The 10642-nt window shown below is 40.2% G+C and overlaps 2 protein-coding genes across 2 annotated transcripts; both read right to left on the bottom strand.

The window, feature by feature from the left end:
• Nucleotides 1-3452: 3452 nt before the first annotated feature.
• On the bottom strand, nucleotides 3453-6458 carry LOC106336377 (glutamate--tRNA ligase, chloroplastic/mitochondrial). The gene is made up of 12 exons (XM_013775195.1): nucleotides 6059-6458; nucleotides 5866-5987; nucleotides 5610-5792; nucleotides 5360-5478; nucleotides 5217-5265; nucleotides 5017-5118; nucleotides 4818-4920; nucleotides 4654-4717; nucleotides 4439-4553; nucleotides 4254-4354; nucleotides 4021-4177; nucleotides 3453-3927 (listed from the first exon to the last, which is right to left on the bottom strand). Exons 1-12 carry the CDS (start codon nucleotides 6408-6410, stop codon nucleotides 3694-3696), a joined length of 1701 nt encoding a protein of 566 aa, XP_013630649.1. The 5' UTR covers nucleotides 6411-6458; the 3' UTR covers nucleotides 3453-3693.
• A 1819-nt stretch (nucleotides 6459-8277) lies between these two features.
• On the bottom strand, nucleotides 8278-10449 carry LOC106331647 (NAC domain-containing protein 82). The gene is made up of 5 exons (XM_013770041.1): nucleotides 10358-10449; nucleotides 9568-9896; nucleotides 9197-9474; nucleotides 8679-9113; nucleotides 8278-8565 (listed from the first exon to the last, which is right to left on the bottom strand). Exons 2-5 carry the CDS (start codon nucleotides 9722-9724, stop codon nucleotides 8395-8397), a joined length of 1041 nt encoding a protein of 346 aa, XP_013625495.1. The 5' UTR covers nucleotides 9725-9896; nucleotides 10358-10449; the 3' UTR covers nucleotides 8278-8394.
• Between the last annotated feature and the right edge of the window lie 193 nt (nucleotides 10450-10642).

The following is a 10642-nucleotide window of genomic DNA, read 5'->3' as shown; positions in this document are numbered from 1 at the left end:
AATTTCGTATTTATCCGCGGAAACTTGACATTTATCTTTCCTTGCGAACCAAGCGTAAACCGTCATGCGGCTTACGGGCTGTTGGTTAAGAAATCGCAAGCTGGGCCTCGATTCATGTCTTAGATCCCTTTGGGCCGTCTTCTGACTCGAAGCGTTTATTACGGCTTCTTTCGATAAAGAACAAACTTTCCACGGTTTTTACCGTAAAGTTTGATCGATGACTTAGAATGGCGGGAAACATGAAATGGGTTCGCTACGGTCTTCGGGAGATAGCATCGAAGGGTAGACGAGAATGCATGGACTAATTGTCGTATCGATGTTTCAGAAGAGCTCGGTCGCTATGCAGCGATCGAACGGAACTGACGCTTGGTCGCTACGTAGCGACCGAGCTTTGGTTCGAGTTCGGTCGCTACGTAGCAAACGCTCGGTCGCTACGTGGCGAACGCTCGGTCGCTACGTAGCGACCGAGCGGAACGAACGTTCGGTCACTGCGTAGCGACCTTTTTCGAGCTCTTATCTGATGTCTCGTGTTTCCTCCGCAAATCTTTTTTGTAAGGAATAATCTATTTCGAAAAAGTATTTGTCGAAGAAACTTTCTCGTTTTCTTCTTCGGACGTTTTGAATGTTAACTTTGTCGTAACCGTTTTTGACCCCAACAAGACTCATCACAGATAACATTGGGATTGCTCATGAGGCGGTTCATGCTTTACGCTCTCATCGTGAGGTGGAAAAGGAGTTTATGGTGGTAAAAAACGGATATGTCCAAGGCTTACGATAGGATTGAATGGAGTTATTTGAGGAGACTGCTGGAAGCTCTAGGATTTGATCAGAAGTGGGTTGGCCTTGTTTTGGCATGTGTGTCCTCGCTGTCTTTTGCGGTGTTGATTAATCATCAACCTTTTGGCCTCATAAAACCGCAACGAGTGATTCGCCAGGGTGACCCTCTGTCTCCGTTCCTTTTTGTGTTGTGCACAGAAGGGTTAACTCATATGTTAAACAAGGCAGAAAAGGACCATCTATCCATCATCTCCTATTTGCCGATGACAGCCTCTTCATGTGTAAGGCTTCGGAGTCGCAAGCGCGGGTGCTTCATGATGTCTTGCGGACCTATGGAAAAGCCACGGGTCAAGCCATTAATGTGCAGAAGTCGGCGATCTCTTTTGGTAGATTGGTGAGGCAGGAGGAAAGAGATTCTATATCTCAGGTGCTGGGAATATTTAATGAAGGAGGCTCCTCCAAATACCTCGGGTTCCCGGAGTGTTTCAGTGGCTCTAAAGTTGACCTTTTGGGCTATTTACGAGAACGAGTCACTGCTCGGCTCAATGCTTGGTATCTAAGGAAGCTCTCTCATAGTGGCAAGGAGATTCTAGTCAAAGTCTCAGCTTCTGCCATGCCGGTCTTTGCCATGTCAGTTTATAAAATCCCAAAGACAGTTTGTGGTAAAATTGTATCAGTTATGGCTGATTTTTGGTGGGGGTCTGACTAACATAAGAGAAAGGTGCACTGGATAGCATGGGACAAGCTGTGCTTGCCAAAAGATATCGGAGGTATGGGCTTCAGAGATTTTGAGGCTTTTAACCAAGCGCTACTTGCTAAACAGGCATGGAAAGTGCTATCTGCACCTCAATGCCTTCTTGCTCGGATCCTGAAAGTAGATACTTCCCTGAGATTGATTTTTTAGAGGCGAAACTTGGAAACCGTCCATCTTATGGGTGGAGGAGCTTGCTGTTTGGGAGAGAGTTGCTAGTGAAGGGGCTTCAGAAGAGAGTAGGGGATGGGAACTCAATCAATGTGTGGTGTGATAAGTGGTTTGAAGATGAGCGAGATGGGTATGGGCTTAGAGCTCCTTGGATCAAAAACTGCACGTTTGATCTTAATCTTAAAATGAGGAGTCTGATTGACTTTCAGGCGAGAAGATGGAATCACCAAGCGCTGGAAGAAATCTTTGTTCCTTCGGATATTGAAGTGTTGCTGAGGAACCAACCAGTAGTTACGAGAGAAGACTTTTGGGTGTGGAAATTGAACAGGTCGGGTGCTTATACTGTAAAATCAGGTTACTGGTTGGCGTCAAACGAGAAGAACAAGGAGCTGCAGGTGCTGGCTGAAGCGAAGCCTTCTCTTAATGATCTCAAGGTGCAAGGTTGGAAGGTGCATACCTCGCCCAAGATAAAATTGTTCTTGTGGAAGGCCTTGTCGGATGCTCTCCATGTATCAGAGCTTGTTCTTGCGAGAGGTATGAAATGTGATGAAAGGTGTCAGGTCTGTGGGAGAGAAGGCGAATCTACCAATCATGTTCTGTTCCAGTGTGATATAGCGAGACAGACCTGGGCGCTTTCGTACATCCCTACGCCGCCGAGAGGATGGTCGGAGAGATCCATCTATGAGAATATCTCTTATATGTTGTCGATGAGTAAGAATGTGAAGGTTGATCCTAAGATCTCAAGGGCTTGGCCTTGGATCCTATGGTATCTTTGGAAGCATAGAAATGGTTTTCTTTTTGAAGGAAAAAGCTTAACGCCTGATGATATTGCGAGCAAAGCGTATAAGGAAGCTGATGAATGGTTCATGGCTCAGCAGATAGAGGGAAGTATGGAGAGGGAGGTAGCGGTATGTCCGCCTGAAGCATGTCCTCCATTCATTGCGCCTCCAAAAGGCTGGGTGAAATGTGAGATAGGAATAGAGTGGTCAAAAGGGAGTTCTTATACAGGTGCGGCCTGGATAGTTAGAAATGATGTTGGCAGAGTCCTACAGCACAGTAGAAGAGCTCTCTCTGCTGTTCCGACATTATTGGAGGCTAAGCTTCAAGTCTCTCTCTGGGCGGTGAAAAGTACGAGAAGTCTTAGATATCAAAAGGTGAGCTTCTCATCTAGTTTTGATGATCTGTCTGAAGCTGTGGTTAAGCCTTGGTTGTGGCTGGCTCTGCAATATGAAGCTTCTGATCTAAGGAAGGAGTTGCAGGTTTTTGTACAGTGGGAACTGAAAGTGGAAGCTTAGGTTTTGGTTGGATGTGCTTCTTTCATCGCACAGAGTGTGGTTAACCTTGGTTTAACACAGTCCTATGTTGCCTCAGGTCATCTTTGGTGACTGGACAAGTTCTTTGTAAATGAAAGAAGTATCTCTTGCCAATTAGAGTAGAGGGGGTATATTTTGTTTGGTTATTCTGGAGGTTGAAAGTTTTTGGGAGGTTTAGGTTCTTGGTAGTGGTTAGAGACTGATTGGTTTTTGTGATCCAGATGGTATGTCATCTTTGAACTTCTAAAGATGTATGTTGGTTTCGTTTATATATAAATTTCAATCTGAGGAAAAAAAAATAAACTTGTGGATTTTCACTGACCTTGTTTCATTTACAGATTTACACAAATTTAAACCATTTAGAACCGCTTAAATCGGATTTTAAGATTATCATTTCAGCTATAACCGATTTGTATTTTTAGAACCGGAACAAATTCTGCTTTTAAAAGAGATTATTCGACATTATGAGATTATCTTAAGAGAATAAAAACAAATGTGAAAAAACAGCATGGAAAGCAAAATAAAAACTGGCTTTAAGACGTTTCTGCTCTCTGGTTTGTTCCTAAGTTAAGGCAAAAAGGCACGCTTGATCAAAGAAAAAATACTCTACAAATGAACGAGAAATCAATCTTTGGGGGGAGTGGTCATTTCAACCAACTAAACTCAGATTAAGAAAATTTCTCAGGTAGATGCTGCGGCGGTAGATTCAAGAGGAACACTCTCGCCTTTGTTCAAAGCTTCCCAATCCATCTCCCTAAGGATCTTAAACCGTTCTTCCATGGACACAAACTCGGCCTGAGGAGCCACAATACCGGGACTTCCAGCTTTGTGAATCAGAACAATACTAGTGGCCATCTCAGGTCCATGGAGTTTACCCGTTAGCAACACACGTAGTGGCATGAAAAGTGATTTCCCCTGTAACCAAGAACAATCTCTTGTAAAGGTTTGTTCATTTTTAAGAGAGATGATGTTTCTCTATTATAAAAATGGATCAGAGATATGACTAACTTTGCGTTTCGTTGATTTGCCAAAGGCTTTCACCCATTTCTGCCAACCACTTTGTCCTTCTGCTAAAGCTCTTGGAATCTCACCGCTGTCATAAGCAGCTACGAGGCTGGCTGCTACTTCACGAAGCTTGTCTTCAACGGCGGGCTTAGCTTCAGGGCTGCAAAATCCATAAGAAGGGTTTACTGAAAGGAACAAGGCAATGATGTGTGATGCTGAAATGGTTTGATAGTTACCTAGCCAATGTAGCGTGCAAAGGATATGAAAGCAAGTTTAAAAGTACGTTGTCTGAATCAGTCACCACGTCAATCCCATCCTTGAGAAGCTCCACAGCTTCCTGTACTTCCAACAACAAGCTCAAACTCCGTAAGTCTATACAGAAAACATCTCTTGTTCTTAAATCCATAACTAGAAACCTTACATCTACGAAGCTTCCCTCAGATTCCGTTAATATGCCAGCGCTCTTCCATTGCTCACCAACAAGTTTTGTTAATTTTTCAGATGGAAGTGCCTTAAGATGTAGGCCATTCATCCATCTTCCCGTTTATAGACATGCAAAATCGAAGCTAATTTATTAGCAAATAAAAAGAGAAGAAGATTATATAAATCAAATAGCTAAACAAGTTCTATAATCACCTTAACTTTGTAGAATCAAAAATCGCACCACTTTTGTTGACACGTTCAATGGAGAACTTCTCAACTGCAAATCAAGAACAAACATGCAACCAAGAAATCAGAAAAGTGAAGGATGACAATAAACATCATACAAAGTAAGATTATAGTCAACAAGAACGACTCACCAAGTTGCTCGAGTGTGAAAAATTCATTTTCAGTGCCGTCTCCCCAACCCAAGAGCGCCAAGTAGTTAACCATCCCCTGAGGTAGAAATCCCATCTCTCTGTACTGTATTATCAACGTAAAGCAGACGTTATATGATGAATCAGAAGTTGAGTAACCTATGATCAAACGTGAAGAAAATGCAATAACAGCTTTAAATACCTGTCCTACAGAAGTTGCACCATGTCGCTTTGATAGTTTGCTTCTATCCGGAGCTAGAATTAGAGAAACATGTGCAAACTGAGGCATTGGAAACTCCAGAGCCTGCCATTGATAAGACACTAGTAAATCAAACTTCCTATCTTCAGGATCACATGACTTCGTATAGCAAATGAAAGAAACAGACATAAGCTAGTGAGTACCTTGTAAATTAGAGCCTGCCTTAATGTATTAGGTAGGTGTTCTTCAGCCCTGATATGAAAGTTTAAGATTTCTGATCAAGATCACATTCAAACATGTTTTGAAAGCAAAAAAAACAAACGAAGGCATTGGAGTGAGTAGTAACCTTATGACATGTGAAATAGCCATTGTAGCATCATCTACCGTAACACAGAAGTTGTAAACAGGCTGGCCATTACTCCTCATCACCACAAAATCTCCGAGAGTATCCAAGTTCCAAGATACCTTCAAGACACTATCACACATTCTCAATAACAATACATCAATAGATAGACCTTTCTACAAGATCACAACGAAAGGTTCCAACTTTATCTCATCTAACCATTGACAGAGAGATAAAGACACAAAAAACGTACCTCACCACGAATCAAGTCATTAATTTTCAAAGAGCCTTCCTTTGGCACACGGAACCGGTAAGTAAAAGGCGTTCCCTTTTCCAACTCCTGCTCTACTTCAGCATCAGAAGCGGTTGCCCATTTACCAGTATACACCGGAGGCAACTGTTTTAACTTCGCAATCTCCTTCATCTTCACAAGCTCCTACAATAAACATTAAAGCCAACAACACAGTCAAAACACAACAAGGTGTTAAGCGAATTCAAAAGATAATCACCTCACTGGAGCAAAAGCATCGATAAACTTGGCCAGACTCTAAAAGCTTCTCCGCATATTGTTTATAAAGAGCATTCCTTTCAGATTGTCTGTAAGGACCAAAGTCTCCACCAACCCCAGGACCTGCAATCTCAAATCCAAATTTCAATTACACAACCATTGTAGAAACTCAGCATCTGAAGTAAAGACCTTACCTTCATCCCAATCAAGACCAAGCCACTCGAGATCCTGAAGAACAGCTGCTTCAGATTCACGCGTCGATCTCTCCAAATCCGTATCCTCAACCCTCAGCACAAACTTCCCTCCTTTCGACCTGGCGAAGAGGTAGTTGAAGAGAGCAGTCCTTGCTCCACCCACGTGGAGATTCCCAGTGGGAGAAGGCGCGAAACGGACTCTGACAGGGTCACCACCGTTACCGCCCGGTGATGAACACGCAACCACGGAGAAGCATCGCCGTGAAGATTGACGCCGTCGGAGGAAAGTGGGAGCGAGCTCCGGTAACGACCTAACCCTAAGCCACGGGGTGTTGAAGACGAGGCTCGCCATTGTTCGTTTGCGATTTTCAGAGAGGATAAAAAGGATTTTAATTTAATCGGACAAGTATGAAGAAAAGTCGTCTTGCTTTGAATTAGAAAAAAGCATAAATTCTAAAAGACCCCTTCTATCTTTTGTAGCCTTTTATTTACATCCCTGTATTCTATTTTACGTCATAATAACCCTCGGTTATAACGCAAATTCGATTTATTCCAATAATACACGTGGATAGGGGTGATGAAGGAAACGACGGCGTTATGTCTGCTGCTTGAAAGGAAGCTTTTTTATTTACAAAACCTCCCATAGCTTTTGTTTCCTTGAATTTACATACCTTGATTATGTCTTTTGCATATGTGTACACCCATTATAATTAGACTGAATGTGTGGAATATACCCAATTAAGGTCTAAATTAGCTGAATGTCTATAATTATGGATAACCCAAAAATGAGTAACTTTTTGACACTGTGCGGATGAAAATATCCTCATGCTTTATCGAAAACAAGTAACTCTAGATTTATTAGCTAAATATTTACATAGCATGTAACAATCTACATATCAACTAACATATCAGCTAATAATTTCAGTATCATCTAACAATCTATGTATCAAACAAATGTATCGACTAACAAATCATATATCAGTTAATGAAACTATTAACAATTAATTAGTTATCTATCAAATAGCCCCAAAACTATTTGTAACAGCTAACACTTCATGTATCGATTAAGAATCCATTAAAATCTAAATAATAGCAGATAAGTAATAAAATACCTACTAACGTATATATTATCTAAAAGTTGATTGTGAGTCGAAATTAGAAACATTGGAATTAGGGTGAGATAATAAGATTAACATTATGGATGTCAAAAGAATCAGAATAAAAAAATAAAGATTTGTGTTGAATTAGAAGATGATTTGAAGAATCTATACGAGAGATAATGAGATTAGAACACATAAAAGGGAAAAAGGTGAGAGATAGAGATAAGGGTATTATAGTCATAAAAATATTAAAAAGAAACAAAGATATATGGCAAATTATATGGGCTTTTGGGTGCATTTTTACCAATTACTCTTATAATTACTCGTTTACATTTAGAGAAATTGCACCCAATAGGTAAGAAAAAAACCAAAATTCACTATCTAACTAAAATCCCACCCCCTATCTGATCTTTTTTTTTTTTTTTTTTTTTTTTCTCAAACCCAAAATATAAAAAATTAAAAAAACAAACATTCCCAACTATCCCCCCGTAGGGGGTCCAGCGCCCCAACGGAAAGGATGTTAAATCCGCTGTGGCCGGGGCTCGAACTCGTGATGGCGGGCACCTCAGCCGAGGTTCCTATACCACCAGACCACGAGGTTCGGTTCCTATTTGATCTTTTCTCTTCCTATCTCTCTCTTCTCTCTCTCTCTCTCTCAAAATCTAATTTCTCTTTTTTTTTGGTTATTCCCTAAATAAGCCCTTACATTTAATATTTGTATCCTTTGATTACAGACTAATGATAGTGTGATGTGGTAATTACTGTTTAAGCTATAAATCCATGGATTTGCATAACTGCATAAACATAACAACTTAATGAAAATTCCAATTCTTTCAATATAAATAATCTTTGTAGCCTTTGATTTCAGACTAATGATAGTGTAATGTGGCATTCTGATTTAAAGCTAAGAATCCATAGAAATACATTAGTCCAAATGATTTTTTTCTGATACATAGATGATGATGATGATGATGATGAATGCTAGTTAAGGCAACACAACATATAAGCTACTAGAGCTCAACATCTGATGGTTTTAAGCCACAACTATTGAGTTTGCTCAAAAAAAAAAAGCTACTACTACTGAGTCATGGTTTTGTCTCTCATTTTGTGCACACTAGAGGTTGCAATAGAATAAACATTCTGGTTAAAGCTTCACAAATTTTTGGTCTCTGTTTCCATGCCAGCAAATCAACAAGGATTCTCAAAACAGCAATGGTTTTAAGTCTGACTATAGACTCATGAGTCACCAGGATGACCGCCCTGAGCAGCGGGAGGAGTAGATGGCTCAATCAGTTCCTCTATGCCTATGAATAGCTCATCGCTCAAGTCTTGTATCCAGCTCATATCGACATCTTCTAAGCAAACAGGAGCTTCCTCCACAGCAGGAACCTCAGTCTCATGTCTCACCTGTAAATTTTTAAAAATACTCGGCCTTTTAAACAACAGATCAACAACCACTAAGATCATTATAAATTTAAAGACTAATCTTGGTTCATTAAAAGTATGATTTAGAGAGTTACCTCGAACTGGTTGTTGAGTCCGTCAAGATGTAAAGACTCTTCGTTATCAACAACAAAGAGATCCAACATAGAATAAAAGTCATCGTCATCTTGTACTGCATGAGGAACCTCAAGAAGAGGAGGAGGAGAAGAAGGCAAGGGAGTGTGAGCTACAACATCACTTGCTAGAGGTGGAAGAAGCACTGTGGCGGCAGTTAGTTGCGGTACATCAGAGACGACGCAAGATTCTGATATCACTCCAGTGATACAATCCTCAGGACGATGTGAGTGTGATGCGGAAGCAACTCCACTGGTTTCTTTGCTAGGACCAGGATCAAGACTCTCTATATCTTCCTCATCACTCCAGTCCTCATCCTTAAACGGAGCTCCATATTCAGATCCATGCCTTGGTCCAAGTCCATTCTTCTTAAAGAGTTTACAAATCACATAAGTATCCTGCAGGTTACAACAACAACAACAACATATTTTTAACTATGTTTTATCTAAAACATAAACTTTGCTTAATTAAGATTCATTACCTGAGGAATATTCCTCTGTTCCAGTGTTCTGTCTTCAAGTCTGTACTCATGCATGACCCAGTCAGTACGTTCCCCACGAGGCGTCTTCCCGTAGTGAAAAATCAGAGTTCTGATTTTTCCAACGACCTCATCATTGTAAGTCACGTCTCTATCTTTCCCTGTGGTCTTCCAGTAACCAGATTCAGTAGAACGGTTTGCCTTACCGCCGTTGGGATACTTCTTAAGCCTCGGACAGAAGAAGTACCACTTAAGATCTCCTGTCCTTAAGCATGACTTCTCTGTAAAAGATTAAAAGTCTTTTTTGAGTTGGATGAGTAACCAAACCACATACAGAAGTAAAAAAAAAGAAGCAAGAGACTGTAAGGTGTTACCGGGTAAATCAGGTGGTTCGAACTTGTAAATGTCGACCTCAGCAATGGCATTAGTCATGAACTTTTTTCCAAGAACTTTTCTCTTCAAGTAGTATCTTACAAGTTCAACATCAGTGGGATGAAACCGAAAGCCAGGTGCCAAGCTATTTTTCCCCATTGCAGAGAAACTCTCAGAGTAAAAAATGTGACAACAACTAAAAAATCAAAATCGAATTTTGCAGGGTTTTAAGTCCAAGTCTACTGTTTGAAGAAGGAACACCACAACCTCTTCCTTTGCTCATATAACCATAGTCGCACGATGGATTCTTCTTGCAGATATCAACTGACATCTGATGTGTAATCGAGAGAGAACAAACAAATAAACATTTGTTAGACATTGAACACATAAAAAAAAGAAGAGAAACTTAATTAGTAAGCAAAGTTCATTTTGATGGACTATATGGAACAACAACATCTAGGGTTTGTGATTGCGTAAACTAATCAACTTGGTAAGCAAAAAAAAAGCTTCAAACAAGTGTCACTAAACGAGCAGACTTGGAGAAATCAAACTAATTCTTATAAACCCTAAAACCCTGCAAAAATTCGATTTTGATTTTAAGCAACAAGAAGATGATGTCTCAGCAAGACACTAGCAAACAGGTAAGAATGTCGATTTTGATCATGAAATCTCATATAAACCCAGAAATCTCAAGCAGAGTAAAACCTTTGGAAACTGAAAGTAAAGAAGAGCAGATCACACTCGGATCATAAAAAAAAAAAACAGAGAAGATAAAGAGTATCGAAATCGTACCCGTGGAGAAGAAGAACCGGAGGAACAGACAACTGGTGGTCGGAGCGAGAGAAGAGAGAGAGTAGCTTGAAAGAGAAGCCAGAAGGAGTGAGAGAGTGTTGTGTGTTGTTAGGGTTTATAAACATCTAATTACGCGTTTTATTAGAGAAAGTTTAGGGAGTCAATATGCAAAAAAAAAAAAAAAGAGTGAATGTTTTCGTGTGTTACGTACTAACCTCCACTAAGCTATAAGATTTTTATAATTATTTTTGTAACTGAATTTTGATAATTATTAGTATATAAATT

This window comes from Brassica oleracea, chromosome C3 (assembly GCF_000695525.1).
Source record: "Brassica oleracea var. oleracea cultivar TO1000 chromosome C3, BOL, whole genome shotgun sequence".
Lineage (NCBI taxonomy): Eukaryota > Viridiplantae > Streptophyta > Magnoliopsida > Brassicales > Brassicaceae > Brassica > Brassica oleracea.
This window is presented reverse-complemented; position numbering and strand designations above follow the sequence as displayed.

Excerpts from the sequence above, each read along its gene's own strand:
- LOC106331647 (XM_013770041.1), bottom strand. The coding sequence starts at position 9,724 with ATGGGGAAAAATAGCTTGGCACCTGGCTTTCGGTTTCATCCCACTGAT. Across the intron at positions 9,114-9,196 it reads AACAGAGGAATATTCCTCAG|GATACTTATGTGATTTGTAA; the intron begins GTAATGAATCTT and ends TGTAACCTGCAG. Across the intron at positions 8,566-8,678 it reads GACTCAACAACCAGTTCGAG|GTGAGACATGAGACTGAGGT; the intron begins GTAACTCTCTAA and ends AAAAATTTACAG.
- LOC106336377 (XM_013775195.1), bottom strand. The coding sequence starts at position 6,410 with ATGGCGAGCCTCGTCTTCAACACCCCGTGGCTTAGGGTTAGGTCGTTA. Across the intron at positions 5,793-5,865 it reads GATGCTTTTGCTCCAGTGAG|GAGCTTGTGAAGATGAAGGA; the intron begins GTGATTATCTTT and ends TGTTTATTGTAG. Across the intron at positions 4,554-4,653 it reads TTTGATTCTACAAAGTTAAG|ATGGATGAATGGCCTACATC; the intron begins GTGATTATAGAA and ends ATAAACGGGAAG.